Source organism: Drosophila sechellia, chromosome 3R (genome assembly GCF_004382195.2).
Source record: "Drosophila sechellia strain sech25 chromosome 3R, ASM438219v1, whole genome shotgun sequence".
Taxonomy (NCBI): Eukaryota; Metazoa; Arthropoda; class Insecta; order Diptera; family Drosophilidae; genus Drosophila; species Drosophila sechellia.
This window is the reverse complement of record NC_045952.1, coordinates 12,754,271-12,772,478: the sequence shown is the minus strand read 5'-3', so window position 1 is coordinate 12,772,478 and position 18,208 is coordinate 12,754,271. Positions and strand designations below refer to the sequence as shown.

The window sequence follows — 18,208 nt, the reverse complement described above, 5'->3', positions numbered from 1 at the left end:
ATTAATGGTTTAGAGTAATTCTATTTTCAACCTGAAAATGAACAAATTGTTATATATGGTCACATTAGTTTTTCCATCCCTTGTTTTCAGCTTGGCGCCCAGTTTTCAAACCATTTTCTTATCAGAATTTGCTATTATTTCACCATTGCCTGTATTCAACCCACCATCTTATCAGAACTTGTGATTATTTCACCATACCTTGTTTTTGAAATCGCATTTTGACATATTGCGCGTAAATTATACAGATTAAATAGATTTCTTTATTCATCAATTCTCAAAATAAATATTCAATGTTCATCTAATACTTTGCATTCAAGAAATTTTCACAAATTGTCTACGCTTAAACCTTAGGTAATATCTACTCTAAGCTAATTTTTTGAGTTTTGTAGAGAATGAATATTCAAAGCACAAGGAACAAATTGATTGGGAGTAAGTTTCTATTTACATCTAGTTTCGTTTTTTTTTTTTAATTTGAGGTTTGGTTACATATAAAATTCGCTACTTATGAGTAAGGTGATGGGGCGATTAAAATCTAGGAAATATTTTAGAAGATTTCCCGTACGAATTTCGAATTTGATTCGGTCGACTATTGACTAACCACTAACTTGTTCAACTTGGGTTTAACTTATTATCACAAACAAGTACATTTAATATGCATATGATTACAGTGAAGAGGGAGTCGACTCCCCCCCATACAGCTATGAGTTGATCTTGGCCAGCAGTGGCTGAGTGACGGCACTGCCCGCCACCGGTGGGCACTGCTGCTTGTAGCTCTTCACCAGGAAGTTGTAGTGGCTGCTGTCCGCCGGAATGTTCTGGCCGCTGCCGCTCCGTTGCGGACTGGCGGTCACCATCTGTGGAATCGGTGGAGGAGCAGCCAGCGGCGGCGGTGTGGGCAGCAGTGGGGTCTCGTCCCCTTCAGCAAACTTGATCCTCAGCTGTCCACTGCCCATGCTGCCCGTTTCGGGGCCCGGGGAGGCATTGGCCTCACTCCTGGCGCTTGTCAGCAGCGTTGAGATCGTGGGCGAGGGCTTCAGCCGGGTGCGTTGGACACCCAGTGGCGGCGGCTGCAGGATACCGCTTAGATTGGAGCTGGAATTCGAGTGCACATAGCCGTGGCTATTGTTATTGAGGTGATGGTGGCTCTTGAGTGCTCCGCTCAGCGGCAGACGGAAGTGTGCCAGCTCCCAGCTATCGGAGGTTTCCTCCATGTCCCTCAGGCTGCGGCTGCTGTAGATGTCGCAGTTCCTCTGGGCAGCCGCCGCCGTATCCAGATAGTGGTTCTCAGTCTTGTGGTAGTCAAAGCCGCCGCCATTCAGCTTGGGTGAACTGGAGCTAATCTTGCGTTTCACGCGGAGATTGGGCGAGTCCTTGGACGGCGACGGTGGCGGTGGCAGGGCGATCGCAGGTGGCGGTAACTGGGGCGGTGGCGAGGCCACCACCAGTTCGGAGTACTGCTTGTGCAGATTATGCGACTGGCTGCGCTGCGGTTGCTTCAATGAGGAACGCCGCGTGAGCATCAGCTTGCTGGGCGAGATCAGGGAGTTGGGGCGGGGCACCTCGCCCTCCAGCCAGTAGGTCAGCATCTCACCTTTGCCCTTCATGGGCACAAAGCCGCGGCGGGTGGTCACAAAGGTGCCGAACTCGTCGAGCGCCTCCTTGGTGGTCTCACTTATGTGGATCTTGAGCGCTTCACCATTGGACTCCATGCGGGAGGCAGTGTTCACAGTGTCACCAAACAGACAGTAGCGTGGCATCTTCAGACCCACCACTCCGGCCACACAGGCTCCGGTGTGCAGGCCTATCCTTAGCTTCAACCGATCCTCCGGTCGATGGTGGATGCGGAAATTGTGCACCGCCTCCAAGAGGGCCAGTGCCAAACGTGCGATCTCTCGGGCGTGCTGATTGCCATTTCGAATGGGCAGTCCGGACACAACCATGTACGCATCTCCAATGGTCTCCACTTTGTAAACATCAAAGTTCTCCACAATGGAATCGAAACAGGTGTACAGGTCGTTCAGGAACTGCACCACCTGCATGGGCGTGCTCTCCGCCGAGATGGCAGTGAAGCCCACGATGTCACTGAAGTATATGGTCACCTGGTCAAAGGTCTCCGCCACCACTGGCTGTCCGCTTATGAGCTGGGCGGCCACGCTTTGCGGCAGCAATTGGTACAGCAGCTTCTCGCACTTCTTCTTCTCTTCGTGGTAGTCCTGGGTGCGCTCCTCCACCAGTTCCTCCAGATTGTTGGCGTACAGTTCCATGCGCTTCAGCAGATTGTCTACAATGTTTCCCGTCTCGTTGTCTCTGTAAGGGAGTCGAGATTAGTGAGGAATCCATGACTATGGAGTCAGTTAGCACGTACTTATTAAACCTGCGTATCATCGACTTGAGGGTATTAAAGTCCGGACGCTCGGCAGGATCCTCTGCCCAGCAGCGACGGATTATGCCATTGATGTCCGCCTTGGTATCACCGTTCGGTTCAAGTTCAGGACGGAATGGTTTCTGCATTCTATGAGGATTGTATCCCTTCACGAGTTCAATGATTTCTGAGCGTGGGAACAACAAAATAACGTTGAATTAGCCTTCAATTTGGAAATAGTTTTGTGTAAACATGTTATGTAAATTATTCGTGTTAAGTGCAGTTTTATGTTAACACCAGACTGGATCCTTTGGTGGATTCTGCATTCGGACACCTAAAGATGTGCACGGGAAAGGAATACCTGGAATTGGCCAGCTTCTTTGCACAGGCAAAGCCTCCGAAGCCCCAGGAACTGAGGCCTTGCAACCAGCACGAGATCCTGCTGCAGCTCATCTGCAATCGCCGGCAGTCGCTGAGCAAGAGCCAAATGGCTGATCTCCTGTGGAACTTGACCACTGGTCCCAAGAAGAAGCACAAGAGGAGGCAGTGCGGCGGCATGGACGACCGGAATCGATCAGAACCGACCGATATCGAAGTGGTGTTCGGGTGCAGGGAGAAAACTCCACCTTCCACCATTTCGCACAGAGGCTGGGAAAGATCACGCATCGAGTGGCTGCGCAAGCTGGAGGTTCAGCAGAGGCAGTGCTACCAGGCCTGGCAGGAAACACCCGGAGCCGATGCCAGCACCAAGACGGCTATGAAGTCCAGCAAGAAGGAGAGGGAATGCGGAAAATCCACCATAAAAGACGCGCCATGCGAGAAACACAGCAAAAACCAGGACCAGGCCGGCGGTAGAAAGAAGGACAAGCACAAGAAGAAGACCAGGACCAAGAGGAAGCTACCCGGCTGCTGGGCCCTGCTGCCCTTTGGCTGCGGCTTGAACCTCGCCCACGATTCCAGCTGCCAGGACGTGCCCCACCGCAGAGATAGTTCGTGATTTGCCTTTTTCGACCAGCCTGCAGTTTGATTTCGATTTCCAGATTCGCTGGCACCGCAATTAAATTCGTCTACAGACGTCGTCTAGTGCCAGTTGCCGAAGTTGCATTCTGCGGTCGATGGACGAGTCTGATTCCCAGTCACGGCCTAATTTGATGAAATCGTCAAGTGCCAAGTAGAGGGCAAAGTTTTTGACGCCAATTGAAATCGGCGAGGGACTCGAAGTTGGTCTGTGCGGTTCAACAGGGCAATAGGTAGTACTTCAACCAGGAAGACAGAACGGCAAAAAGACTAGCAACATGCCCACTTCCAAATACAAGTACTTTGGGCTTCTCGTTTGATGCAGGATCTTTAATTAATTAAATCCTATTTTGGTAAATTTATATTAGCAGAACACTACTTAATTTTTTCTTTCAAGTTCGTTTATAAAATGATTTGAGTGAATTAAATTCTAGCATTCAAAAAAATGTTCAATGTTTACCCTGTTTAAGATTATACAAAAATATTGGCACGGGATGCGGGTTTTCAGTGCTCCTCCTTGCTCACAACCACAACCGCCTTAACCACCAGCACTCGGCACAGGCCAACTGACGGACGAAATAACCGCAACATGTGCAAAAATCTGGCATTTAAATTCCGCACAGACAAAATCGGCCGCAACACGAAACGGCCAAGTGGAAAGGACACTCGAAGGGTGAGAGGAGGGTATAGAATGTGAAACACTTGAATAGCATACCTTGTGGCGATTTCTCGTACGCACACCTGCCCAGGTAGAAGGGTCCTTGTCGCGTGGTTATCTCGTGCACAATGATTCCAAAGGCGTAGACATCGCCCTTCTGGGTGCCCTCCGGCGGACGATTGTGCTCCACTCTCAGCATTTCGGGGGCAGTCCACAGGAGCTCTGTACAGCAAAATAAGTTACATATTTATTTAAAATATATTTCCAAAGTTGGAAAATAATATTAGATATTTATAAGATAATATTAGATAAAATAGTTATTTTTTTTCATAATTTACATGGAATATTCTTGCTGCATTCAACCAACTTTTTGGTTCAGTGCACTGCACACAGTAGCAAACTTGGACTACTTACTGCTCCAGTAGGCGTGACTATTGCAGTTGCCCCCATCACTTTCAAGGTCGAATCTCGTCCGCCGCAGGGTGTGCAACCCAAAGTCGGTGATCTTGAGCACGAATCGGGAGTCGACCACGCAGTTCGAGGACTTCAGGTTACCGTGCGAACGAATGTCGGAGCTGTGGAGAAACTGCATGCCACGCACGATGTCGTGCATCAGCGACAGGCGGAACATCCAGTCCAGCTGGAACTGCTCGTTCTCGAGGATATCCTGCAACGAGCCCTTGGGACAGTATTCGGTGAGCAGGAAGCTACGCCTCTGATCCAAACAGGCGCCATAGAACTTGACCAAGTGGTCGTGCTGCAAGTCCTTCATCCGCTTCAGTTCCAGCATCAAACTCCGGGTCAGCAGGCCCTGAACGTTGTCCACCTCCACTGGTTTGATGGCCACTTTGCTCTTGCGGAACATGCCCACTGGTATGAAGATTTGGCGATCTCCATTGATGGACACCATGTCCTCGGACATCAGTGTCAGCTGGGAGCTTTGCTTTACCAGCGAATGGAAGGAGCCTCTCAGGCCACGTTCCGCAGTATCTCGGAACATCACATCCTCCAGCGACACCTTCCAGCTCATCGAGTTAATCTCCGCCTCGGCGATGTAGTGACGATAGCCGAAGAAGAAACACACGGCCATTACGACCACCATGGTGCCCAGGACTATTGACAGGATTGCATAGCCAGGAAGTGCTAAAATTAGACACATACATCAGGTTACCACATGTGTATTCAAGATTTTTCAACGGGAATGTGGAGGAGATGGTTGAACCCTAACCAAATTCCTGATACCACAATACTTACAATTATCGGGGCATAGGGCGCCATCGTAGCCGCAAATGGGTCGATCTGGCGGCGCCTCCTCACGGTCGCCCGCCCAGTGGATCTCCTTGTTGGCCTCGAACTCCAGGCGATTGTGCAGGAAATGGGCCACAATCTCGAATCGGCCGGTGGTGGGATTCATGTCCAGCAGCGAGTAGGCCGAAAGCCGGTCTCCGTTGGCATCGATGGTCACGTTGCCAGTGATGCCAGTGAAGCTGCGGTTCCACATGCGACGCACCATGTCGGTGCCGTTGATGGGCCGTGTGAGCATGGTCGGATCCTCCCGGATGCTCTCGTTCAGGGCATTGGCGTAGAGCAGGACTCCGTCGAAGAAGGAGGTGACGAATGCCGAAATCGGCTCGTTGTCGCTGAAGGTGTAGTTGTATTTCTCGGCGGCAATGGCTTTGATCTGCAAATGGCAACGGGCAAATCGAAACGCATTAATCTCTCTGCAACTGGGCTATAAGCTTCCTTCCCTCTGCCCTTTCTAATCCTTATGGCTATATTCTGTGCCGCGGGGCATCAATTCCTGTCCGCTTTCCTGGCACTTTTCCCCCTTTAATTGCTTTGGCCCCCGTGAAAATTCAATTACGCGTTCGCTCGCTCGGAACGAGGGAAGAAAGGACGGAAGACGATGGCTCTCGCCCAGGACGTTTTGTCACAATCCATGTGGAAATTATTGCACACCGCACTCCGTTGTGCCAACGGCGGATTCTCCTTTGACAAGCGGCGATGCCGGGATTTGGCCGGAGCAGCGCTTGCAAATGTCCATTGAGCGTAAGTTTTCTGCCAAGAAAGCCGACAATTTAAGCTGCAATCCTTTAAGGATGCAGACGTAAAATATAGAAGCTTGTACTGTATGCCAGGTGGCTAACTGAGTACTTTCAGCTATTCGCAACTGTAGGGTAACAAATTGAAATCTTAATTATTTCGAATCAAATGTCTAAAAGAATGTGATAAAATCAGACTATTTATAGACGTTACCTAAGAATATGTCTATAATAAAATCTACTTTGTATTAAGGGTATCTAATAGCTTTTTTCCTGGCTCCATGGATTTTATCCTTCCATAGAAATATTTTTGGGAAATAATGCAAGCTTTCGCCATGCAAAAAGTTCTTCCCCCATATTTGTATCTTAAATGCTAGCAAACATTGTGCTAACTTGTACATATAAGATGTTGCCAAAAGAAAACGATGTCGTGTGCATTTTACCATACCCCCATGCCCCTCCCCGCTCTTGGATAAGTGGAAACATGGGGTGTAGAGCGTCATTAGCCAGACGGACCGGTGGCCCGATGAAGCCTCTTCAGAGGTGGCCACTGCCGTAGTTGCTTATCAGCAGCTGTAAGAGCAAATTCATTCGGTTTTCAGGTGGCTGACCCGGCTTTTTGAGGGTTCTTCGAGTTTGAAGTTGGCCAGCAAATGCTCTTAGGTGCTGTCGGCTTTGTTTGTTGCACATTTGCCATGCAGCAACAGAAAAATGTTTACAATTCCTAGCCCCTCGCTCGCCCCGTTGCATGTTGGGCTGCGGGACGTGTGCTGGAATTGAGTATGCATGAGGATGGCCCAAAAAATGGGCGAAAAACACACACAAGAAATCTGCAAAAATTTTCAAATTGGCTTCCACGTCCATTTCCATGCAAATGCATGCTGAGCCCCCTTAGTTTTCCGGCTTTTCCGCCTACTTTTCCCAATTTTACACTCACCTCATTGGAGACCCGGGTATATTCGTTATCATTCGGCTGTTTGGGGGTTACGGTCAGCATGGCCGTGTAGGCCTTCTGGGCGCGCTCATTATTTAAATCCGTATCGTTCTTATCGTACCACGGCTGCGACGTCAGATACTGAACCCTGCGTAGTGAAAACAAAGATATATTAAGTCAGTGTCTACAGTGGTCGCTCGAGAGGGTGAACTAGGGGTAGCAAAGATATGCAACTATTTTTATTGTTATATTTAAGTTATATTTATTACTTTTCGGCTATTTGTATTTTATGTGTGGTTTTTTATATTTTTGTTTTGCCTTATCAATGCCTTTGTGCCCGCCTACGGGTTAGGTTTATTACCAGCTATTGATATGCGTCATAAATTGTTTATAAATAGAATTGTTAAGCGTTCGGATGCACCACACACTTGCACTTGCTGGCTTTTTTCAGTTCGATTCGAAGTAAATGCATTTGGAATCCATTAGCCCTGTTATCATCTGAGTTTCGCATGTGTTTCATTTGCTTCAATGTTAGCGGCTAGTGACATTTAGCAATATTGATAATGAATTACACTATAGTTGAAAACTATAACCGTGCGGCTCCAAGACATCCACAATTTGTGAATGGAAAGACTGACTGCTATTGATCCTAAACTTATGATATTTGATTTATAACTGTTCGTCGATGACAAATAAGTAGTAACTAACAGTAATATTTTGAAAATCGGAAATCGAAAATCGATTAATCATCTAGTGGCTTACAGTGATAAATGGCAGTTACAAATCAAAAGGGATTCTATTAATAAGTTAATTATCTTTCTGTCTGTTTGCTTTGAGCTTTTGCGAGCAGGAAATTGATTAGCTAATCCATATATACCGGCATTCACACACGCCTCGTCGCACTAGTATATAGATTAGTATATATACGCAGCATTTTTCCATTGATTGCGAGTGTCATGAAGGTCGGGCGATTAGAATGCATTTAATGCACATGCAAATGCAAGTCGATTGCACTAAGGCTCTGGCTCTTAGCAATCTGAAAATTGAACCCATCTATTTCGAACTTTTCCCGGGATGGAACTACACATTTGGCTGGTCGAACAAAGAGCTGGTAGCTCGAGGGTCGAACAAAGAAGCTGTGGCATTACTCAGCACTAACGATTGTGGATAATCATAATAAATATGAAGTTTGTATCTGAGTCTGAGCACTTTGCTTGTCGTCCATTGTTCGGGCACGGAGGTTGACTGGCTTTAATCGATCGAGCCATGTGCCGAAATATGGAATTTCCTCAATTTATAAATAGTTAGGCTCTTGTGAGGTAAATGCAGAAGCTATTTATAAAGCGCGCTTGGTACATTTCATAACATTAACAACCTTGACTAATGCTGCTCATGCGCAGTTTGTAAAGAATATTTTTCGAGAGTGCGCGTGGACTTTTTCACCATTTTTATACGATCAAAGTGAAAGGCAGCAAATTGTTCGGCAATTGCCATAAATTATCACCTTTTGTCCGCGATAGTAATAGTGTGTGTGTGTGTTGTTAAGTAATTCATATATATTTACTGCGATACTCACCGCGAAAATAATTCAATATTGATGAAAACATATTCGCCGCTATCGATCATATTCAACTCCTCGGCTGTCAGCATAATTTGACGTATCGATTGCGGATCGGCGCACATTATGACAACTGCAAAAATGAAATAGACAGAAAAAACGAGATGGTCAAAACCAGATGGTACACGTTGTATATGTTTATATATATATGGTGGTCTTCTTTTTGGAAGCTAGCAGTCGAGACAACTCAGCTCTTGTCATTAAAAATGTATTAATTTATTAAAAAGTTGTCGAGCTTCTCGCGCCTGAAATGAGACTTGTAAACTTGTCAGTTTCCTTGACGTCAGCGAGTGCAAAACGTAATTCCGCGAGGGAAGCACAAAAAAAAAAAACACATTGTTTCTTAAATAAAAACCAAAAGATCGTAATGGTGCTTCAGTTTCGAGTTGATATGTGTGTGGCAGTACTCGAAGATGTTTTGTATATGTTGCGGATCAAACGAAAGGAGGCTATAAAATTTCTATACTCGCATAAGCCAAATAAGCTGAATACCTACTGAAATGAAGCTATGTTTATATAGAATTTGATTTCCACATAAAGTTCATGTTAATTTTATCAATTACAAATTGCATGTCATTGAAACTTATAAATAAACGTTCATGTTGCATTCCATAAGCCAGCGTAAGCTGGCAAATGTAATTGCGCATACGACATGTTGTGCAGCAAGCATGATATGCAAATAAGCTTGAGTATTTGCTTGTCAAATATGTTGCAAGCAAATGCTGCACATTAATTGTGAAACCTTTGTTTTTATGGATACCTTGATATCAGCCCATTTGTGCACATAAGACAATCAACTGCAATTTTGTATCTTCCCTCTACGAATGCCTACGTCATATTTTGCCTTTTCTAGCTGAAATTTAATTACTCGGAAAATGAATAGAAGACAAAATGGGCCAGACAATTTCAAGTTCAGAGCAAAAACGTGCAATTGACTTGATTTAATTATACAATTTTTATTTTCTATTTTTTTCTCCTCCTCTCAAATATTGCATTTGCACTTTTGCTTTTGTTGACTTCCGAGCTGTCACTTGAGTCATTTCGAGATGAAGCAATTTATGTTTGGTTTCGGTGTGGTTTTAATTCCAAAAACTCATCTTAATTGCAATTTCAAAACTTTTCTTAATAATAAATCACTTGGCAAAGCAATATGAATTTGTCAAGGCAATAAAAAGGCAATATGCGAAAACAATGAGTTCGGGAAGATATCAAATTTTGGATACAATATTTTAATAAAATCAAAAGCTTAAATTAAGAATGAAAATATTTTGAATGAATTTCCTGAGCTGTAAATTCAATTCTGCTTTGCAAAATTAAATGTCTAATAAATCATTAGTTTATTAAGAACACAAATCACGTAGAGATTTATTTAAAAACGTTCGAATATTTTTTTTTGGGCACTTCAAAAAGAAAGTATCGTTACTCTGCCCTTGAACTCAGTTCTATTGTTAGATTATGTGTCAATAAAATTATACTTTCCTTGTCGGCATCTTAAAAATATTATTCTATACACCAATTGAAATTCGTGGCACATCAAAGCTATCATAATGAGTTATTTAAAAAGCCATTCAATTCGTTATTATTTATTGGAATTGACGCCCGCAGCGGTTTTAAATCTTTGCATTTAAATTTTAACAAAAGCTAGATTTTAATATCAGTGCATTATCATTAAAATGCCATTTGATTAGTCACATTACCGAGGGAATTCCCTAGTCGATTGCCACATTTTCTTTTCGGTTCACATTGGTTTTCCATTAAAATTCAATTAGCATAGAATTGTGAATCGCATGGACGCGACTGCCGCGAAAAATATGCATAACGATTGTAATTGTGTACGGTGTTAACTGTCAATAAATGAAATCAAATGAGCTGTAAATAAACAATAGTATTTGATCGTATGGGCGCACGCTGCGTATGCTTGATATGCGATATAATTGGTGTGTGAAAACTGTGTGTGACAGTTGACGGCTTCATATCAGCATCATTTACCAATGAGACGAGTTAATTAACAGCATTGATTCTCCGACAACATTCAATCAATCAAATTTCACATCTTACTTGGCCAGTATCAGCCAACCAACATTACTCATACGCCCCATGGTACGTATATAAATAAAATCGAAAATTTCGTATTCACTAGCCGCGTTCTAATGAACTGACCATATAATATGTATCTCTTTGGTTTCTTGAACTTATCTTTGTCGCCTTTTGCGAAATATAATTAGATCGATTTCACTTTCAATGTTGCACGCAATGAGGTCACAGAGTTCAGGGTGTATGCATTTTAGAATGCATTGGCAAGTGCAGTTGCATCCGATGGCAAGCGAAACTGACAAGGTTTCTATCGTATTCTTAATAATCGTATCTAAATTTAAAAAGAAATCTGTTATTACTAATTTTAAATTCCTTGCTTATATGGTCTATGGTTTCACAAAATCAGTTAGCAATGATCTCTGCATTTATGAAAGGCTGTGAATTCTACACAATATAAGAAATAAAAGGAATTGAAGAAAATGTTTAGATGGACAGTGGAACATATTTTACTTTTAAAGTTTATAATATCTAATCCTTATGTGCATGTACTTGATGCTTTTTTAAGAGTTAAGAGGTTAGAAAACATATTAATTAGCAGTTCACATCATCCACCACTTACTTCTTGACTGCATGGCCACATTCTTAAGCATCCGCGTAATGTCCGCCTTCGTCCAGGTGGAGGTGTCGAATCCCAGCTGGTAGACGGAGTGCTCCTCGATGGTGTCGTGGATGGCGGCCAGGCAGAGGAAGCACACCGAGTTGCCCTTTACCTTGGCGTTCTCGTTCTGGTATATCAGTGCAGTTCGTGTCCAATTGAAGCTGTTGAGTATTGCCCGCACCACGTTGCCCAGATTGTTAACCTGAGCTCCTTTCAACCGGGTTAGAGTGGAGTAACTCTCGGATTTCTTGTTGAACTCCTTGGCATTGCCGCCGGTGGTGAGTACGGGCACTTGCCAGACATCCGCGTACCTCGAGATGGGCGCCAATACGTACTCGCAGGGCAGGCCAAAGACAGCATTCACCTCCGGCCACTGGGTGTAGATCTCGAAGAAGCCAATGGGTCCGTACTTCGAGGAGCAGAAGGTGTCGCGCGATATTAGCTGGATGTCGAAGTGGCTGTCGCCCACGAAGCCCATCCGCTGGACATGCCGGATGGCCAGCTCGAGCACGGGCAGCACCTTGGGCATGATGCAGTCGTTCTTGTTGTCCGACTCCACCGATGGCAGCAGTGCGACGAAGACCAACTGCTTCCGGGCACCCAAACGCCGGTGATCGGGCATGGGAAGGCTGGGAAAGTGCTGGACCAGTTCGGTGCTTTGCGACTTGTGTGAGTTCTTGGTCTTCGGCGTCTTGAAGCTGTGCTCATCGGAACCGGCTCCAATGCTGGCCACTCCGCCCACGGACTCGGCATCGTAGAACCAGGCTGCGCTCGGAAAGAGATGAGCCTGCAGCAGGCAGAGGATCAGGAGCAGGCTCAGTCCTTGGCCAGCTGGGGGCATCTCGGACGGAGAGGATGTCCTCCCGCGCGCTTGTATATTCTTGGAGTTTTTTATTTTTATCTCTTTCATTTGTTTGTCAAGCGTTGCTCTTTGTCACTGATTTTGATCGCATTATTTATGCGAATGTTTTACAACGCTTTCAACACGCGGCTCTGCTTTAATTCATTTTGCAGCGAAATCCTGCGGCAAATTGAAATTTTTGTTTATTAATTGCACTGTTTTGTTTGGCTCAATTTTTATTAATCACCGACGATTGTTCAAATTTAATTAGCCATTTTGGGACTTTTCATTAGCAAACTGGTTTGTCGTACGTGTTTTCGTCCTTTTTTTATTTTGGGCAATCGATATTAATTAGCACTTTTACAGCAGGAAATTTGGCTGGCATTTATTTTGTGATTGTCTGTCCAATTTACTGAAGCATTCGAAGATGCTTTACGCTCGAGCACATACATATATGCACAGCCGCAGATGGCAATTCAATGAGAAATCGAAATTTGCAAAACAATATTTACTATTCGTATTTTTAAATGCAACCCCCGAACAACTGGCCAAGCCACATTGCAATTTTTCCTGTAAAAACACTTGTGTGGGCATGCAAATTGTTTGTGGAGCAACAATAGCCCAAAAATGAAGGGCAAACCGTAGCTGAGACACACTTTCTATTCAGAATAAGTATTTCTATATCTTTGATATTTATATAGCCATTCATAAGTTGATACATTGTAAAGGGGTTTTACAAAAGACTAAAAACAGTTTGCTTATTTTTAGAAGAGGAACCGTGAACTGAATGAAGTCGTCGAACATTTTATACGCCTAGAAAGTTCAAGTGATTCACTTGCTGTTCAAGATCCATAAATTATTTGATACCAAGTGCAGCCATTGGAGTTTCTACTTCAACCAACAACACAATTTGCTAATTATGATGCAGAAAAATAAATTTCTCAAGTAAAACAAACCCGCCTGACATCTTTTTTCGCCTGAACTTTGTGTGTGTACAGAATACACGAAATAATTGATTGAGAGTCGTAAACAAAATATAATTTTTTTAAAAACCCACTCCAGGCTGACAGCGCATTTAAAAACAAAAGGGCTAAATATAAACCGAAATGCCGTATTTAAAATTCTCTTGACCTTCACCTGTGCGGGGTAACCTTTTTGTTGTTGTTGCTGACACGTATTCGAGTGGCTTATTTTTGCGGTCGAATATTACAAAATCGGAAAGCATAGGTTTAGAATTCGTTGTAAATTTAACGGCAATTAGAAAAGTAAGTAAAGAACGCGGAGAATCGCTTTGTTGCAGAACCAGAAGAATGATTCGACATATAATGGAGCAATCTCTTGATTGGGGACAGTTCCTGGTTGCGGCGCAAGTTCGGTTAACTCTTGACCAATTTTTCCATTCGCCGATTATGATCACGGCTATCCGTTCATTAAACTTCTTTCCAAAGCCTCAATAGCCGCGAAGATATATTTTTATATCTAAAAATAGAGCCAGACAAAAAGATCCCTCCGAGGCATTCAAATGTGGCCAAAGAGCGTCTAAGACAAACAAACAATGGCAATAAATACAATGCGAAATATAAAGAGTGGTCACACTGCCATTTGCCCGTAGGAAATCTATAAAAAATACATACAAGAGGGAACGCTATAGTCGCGTTCCTCGACTATCAGATACCCGTTACTAAGCTGAATGAAATTTTAAGATTCTATTTATAGAAATAAATAAAGCTAAAAACAAATAATTAAAACATTTTTTGAGCTCAATGCTCTTGGCTTGGCAAGATCCGTGGATTCTTTCTTCTGCCTGTTACATACTTTTCAACGAGGTGAGTATACCCTTTTGCTCAACGAGTAGCGGGTATAATTAAACCACCGTAATGATGCCCTTTGGCGTTGCTAAAAATATTTTCTATAAAAGTCGATATTTTCAAATCAATCATGATTTTCTTTAGTCAAAGTAGAAAATTGAGTTCTCCCTTTTCTTTTTGAAAACATCGCACTTCAAAAGTTGGTTTTCAAACATTTCAATCATGATTGAGACCTGGCAGACATATGTTCGTCTAATTCTCAAGGTTGTCGCATTGGACAGCCAGCAAACAATTCGTCAAATGCCAAAACTTACAACAAATATGGGTCAACTACAGACTTGAGCTGCTGCTCTCCCCAAAAGTTGCGGAGTGGAAAAAGGGGCATTTGCAGGCAGAGATGGAGAGTGTTTTGTTCCGATTTTTTTTTGTTTATTTTTTTTATTGTACAAATAAGCCTTTGTTTTTTCCTTTATATTTTATCATTTTTGTTTTGGGTTTGAAATTTTGTACGCTATGGATTTTTTTTGGGTCTTAAGAGGGTACACGTGCCGCGGATTAACCAAGCAATCCCCTCGATCTCCAGCTGTCTTCGGACAGCCCCGTCCCTACTATCAAACTTCATTTAGGTAGCAATCGATGCACTATAAAAAATAGGAGTGAAATACTAAAAACTAAGATATGTTACCAATTTAAGTCAGAAAACACCTTTAAGATTTGCTGACCCTTGCTAGTTTTAATACTTTATCATAATATTTATCTTTAAAATATTATTAATTGGTACTAAGATCATGATCTTAAGTTCCATTTTTTCTCTGTAGAACAGTCTTTCGATGCCGTTAGACCCCTGGGTCTCTGATTGAGCCGAATGATTTATGAGGTTTTAATCTGCAATTCGCCCTTTTCATTGGCCCCAAGCCGCGATGGGTATCAGTCTTCTAGCCAGCTGTTCACCGGCTTATGCTAATTCACTCATTTGTTTCCCTCGCCTCTGACTAATGAAGTTCACGCTTTATTAATAGGTTGTTTAACTGGTCAACTGGTCAGCTGGGCAGCCAGTCAAACGTCACCTGTCGCATTGTTGTGGCTATTTTTGGAGCGTAGACCCCACGTTTAGTGCCGTATTCCCCCGTTCCCTTGGCATTTTTGCTGTCATCGCTTCGGTCATGTTGCTTAATTACTTTTCGTAGCTGAAACTATGCATATATATCGACACTGCTTTGCTTTCCATTTTAAAAGGCTGACAATTTGGAACCGTTAAGTGTCGTTAAATCGATCATTTGGCTAATTAAATAATTAGTTCTGATGGTTGTTTATGGATTATTCATCGGGCTAGATTGAAATATTCATTCATGCCTAGGCTTTACATTCGTTTTGAACAAATGAAACCAGTTTGTATCAATTGTCACAAATGTGGTGCTAGGGTATTAATTAGTCGATTTTTATCTCAGCTTAATAGCCTTCTTCGCGGTCATTACTACTCTCTTTATTTGTTGACTAATATTTTTGTTTTGGTTTCTACTCGGAGGATTTTGTGCTGGCCAAGCTGATGGGTTTTTTTTTTTTTTTTTTGGTGCGAGAAATATGAGCTGCATATTTTGTGAGTATTTTTATACTCACTTTTCCTCTACTCGAGGAAAATGAAAACACAATTCAACGTCGCGTAGTGTACAAAGTTATGTAATCGAAGGCGTAATTGCCGTGGAATTGTTCCCAAGAATTAGTCAAAAACACATCGGATTATTAAAAGAGTGTTAGTTGATCATTAGCTGATTACAAATTATCCCACGATCGCTATATCCATTTCAGCGATTACTGTACTCATTTGTATCACAACAGCTCTGTGATTATCAATCAACGGAATTAGCCATTAACATGTTTTGATTCACCTCAGACACCAGAGACACAGGTGACTGAGTGTCGCCGCAAAGTGGCTGGGTGAGCATAAATTAAGTGCACTTTTCGTAGGCGTTTAATTGCTCATTGTGAATGAGCAATGGAGGTGCCAGCTGGAGGTGTTCCATTTACAGGGAAACTCTATACAAATATTTGCTTAGAACGTTTATTTGCACATCGCCCTCTTCATGCTGTGAAAATTCACGCAAACGAAAAAACCAAAACAAAACGGTGTAAATGAAAACAAAATGCGAGCAATGCTGAATATTCAATTTAGAAATCGAAAAACATTTGGTGGAAGCCGGGCTTTGCAATGTTCCAGTTGAGATACTTTTTTTTTAAATTGAAAAGATACTCTGCAGTATCTGCGACTATTAAGTGCAGCGACTAAGGTGTGTGGTGTGAATTAGTTTAACAATATTAATTATTTGTACTTCAGCTTTTAATAATGACTTGGAAAAGATTAGGATTTATATAAAAATGTATAATTTATTAAGCCTGCCAGCTTATTTTTTCCGAAATTTCTGAATACCCTAAATGCGTTTATAAAAATTCTCGTTTAGAGCATTTCCGCCAGTAGAAAAAAACGTCGTAACGCCTAACCAATTGTGAAGCAACCCATTCTCGAATAGCAACATCAGCGGCAAATATTTTTACAAATTGTATTTCAAGTTCAACACGTCTGTCAGCACTGCCGAGTTAACCGGGTGAGGGGAACGGCTCCCCTGCCCCAAAAAAGGGGAGGTGGGTGCACAACACCTTGGGATATGTTCACTCGCATCGATAGCTTAAACCATTTTGCACTTTGCGTGGTTCTTTTTAAATGCAATATTCCGGCTTTCTGTCCGCCCAATATTTAAGTCCGGGCAATAGCAATTAAACGAATCGGAATCGAAAAACGATCCGAAAAGTACATAAACCAAATAAAATATGCAGGTTGTGTGGAGACCCCCAACAAATTTTGTTTTGCAGTAGCAAACACGTTTGGCTACTGCGACTAAAGTTTGCTGGCAACGTATTTTGTTTGCTCGGAGACAATTACAAACATTAAGAAGGTGGCAAACAAATAAGGTGGAATTCGAATTGCCACAAACCGAATTTGTTTCTAGTAGCCGTTAAATTGTATGACCTATTAAATTCTAGCACCCAATTTATTCAATGCATAGTGCATTTTGTCATGGATAAATTAATTTAGAATTTAGTGTGTATAGCTGTGGCCAGCTTGTTCGATTAATCAACATTATTTGTTGGCACAGCAAACTGAAATGGTAAACAAATCCACAATGACAAACAAATGAATGCGAAGAATTCCATAAATATTGGGAAAACAAATCCAAGTCGATTGGTCAGTCCGGAAGGTGTACGGATTATTGATTAACAAGGATATCGATGCGATCCATGTGTTAATTGTGCACATGGTTCAAGCACTTCGATTCACGCAGTCGCCAACCGGCGGACTGCCTACTATTTTCAATTTCAATTTCACTTTTTCTGACACGATTATTTATATCTTGTTTGCTGCGGCTGCACATTTCTCAAGATCCAATTGTGCGTTCATTATTTACTTTTAATTATGCGCTTTTTATCTTATCGCGTTGTTTTTACTTTGTACAGCTGCTATCGCAAAGCCAATACCATTGAGCATACAGTGTAAAATAATTATGCAGCCGAGAATCTCAAAAGTTGCGCAGCACTCAAAACACTGAGTATCTGCGAAATTTAAAAACGCGCCGCTTGCCACAGATTTTGCCGTCGAACTTTCGCTGCGTTCCGTGCGCAGTTTTCTGAGCGCTTCGCACACGCTCGACACGCCAAACCGAACTGAACGCCCGCATCCGAATCCGAATCCAAATCGGATTCGAAGGCGGTCGTCGCCGATTCCGCCGCTCAAGCAGTCGGCGGTGGCGGTGACTGCGGCAGAGCTGCGACCGCGGCAGCGACGTCGGCTGCTGCGTACCTGATCTGCTACAGCTACATATGTATGTATATTTATATAAAAAAGTATTATTTAATTCAGAATTTTAACAAACAATTTAAACTTGAGGAGCGACAAAGCAAAGTATATATGTATCTTTATCAAAAAAAGTAATAAATAATGCAAAATACACTCCAGATAAGAGTACCGAATTTTATATATTTGAGATATTTTATCTGTTTTATGAACAATTACCTAAGCAAGCATACAACTTTTGAAATTTTTTTAAAAATCTGTTTTATCTGAACTGCTTATCTACCTTTGAAATGACAGTAGCTTGAAATGATTTATGCAATAGATACTACATAAAAGTTGCTATTTCAGCACATTTCTTCTCTTTGAGAACAATAGAGTTAGACCATATTTTC

The 18,208-nt window shown here is 42.6% G+C and overlaps 2 protein-coding genes across 4 annotated transcripts; one reads left to right on the top strand and one right to left on the bottom strand.

Moving 5' to 3' along the window:
• Positions 1-456: 456 nt before the first annotated feature.
• On the bottom strand, positions 457-17,674 carry LOC6606195 (atrial natriuretic peptide receptor 1). 3 transcript variants are annotated; one of them, XM_032720603.1, is made up of 9 exons: positions 17,501-17,674; positions 11,285-12,344; positions 8,590-8,704; positions 7,017-7,161; positions 5,292-5,718; positions 4,452-5,180; positions 4,095-4,259; positions 2,366-2,549; positions 457-2,307 (listed from the first exon to the last, which is right to left on the bottom strand). In XM_032720603.1, the coding sequence occupies exons 2-9, from the start codon at positions 12,231-12,233 to the stop codon at positions 699-701; spliced, it is 4,323 nt and encodes a 1,440-aa protein (XP_032576494.1). In that variant the 5' UTR covers positions 12,234-12,344; positions 17,501-17,674; the 3' UTR covers positions 457-698. The 3 variants fall into 3 exon arrangements, with proteins under 3 accessions (XP_032576494.1, XP_032576495.1, XP_002031003.2); XM_032720604.1 differs by having other exon boundaries at positions 17,513-17,674; XM_002030967.2 differs by lacking the exon at positions 17,501-17,674 and having other exon boundaries at positions 11,285-12,823.
• LOC6606196 lies at positions 2,565-3,827 on the top strand. The gene has a single exon (XM_032720606.1). The coding sequence runs from the start codon at positions 2,703-2,705 to the stop codon at positions 3,357-3,359; it is 657 nt and encodes a 218-aa protein (XP_032576497.1). The 5' UTR covers positions 2,565-2,702; the 3' UTR covers positions 3,360-3,827.
• Positions 17,675-18,208: the final 534 nt, after the last annotated feature.

Bases quoted from the DNA above. Each gene is read 5' to 3' on its own strand.
- LOC6606195 (XM_032720603.1), bottom strand. From the start codon at position 12,233: ATGAAAGAGATAAAAATAAAAAACTCCAAGAATATACAAGCGCGCGGG. The intron at 8,705-11,284 runs GTAAGTGGTGGA...TCATTTTTGCAG, and splicing joins TGTGGCCATGCAGTCAAGAA to TTGTCATAATGTGCGCCGAT. The intron at 7,162-8,589 runs GTGAGTATCGCA...TTCACTACGCAG, and splicing joins AATATTGAATTATTTTCGCG to GGTTCAGTATCTGACGTCGC.
- LOC6606196 (XM_032720606.1), top strand. From the start codon at position 2,703: ATGTGCACGGGAAAGGAATACCTGGAATTGGCCAGCTTCTTTGCACAG.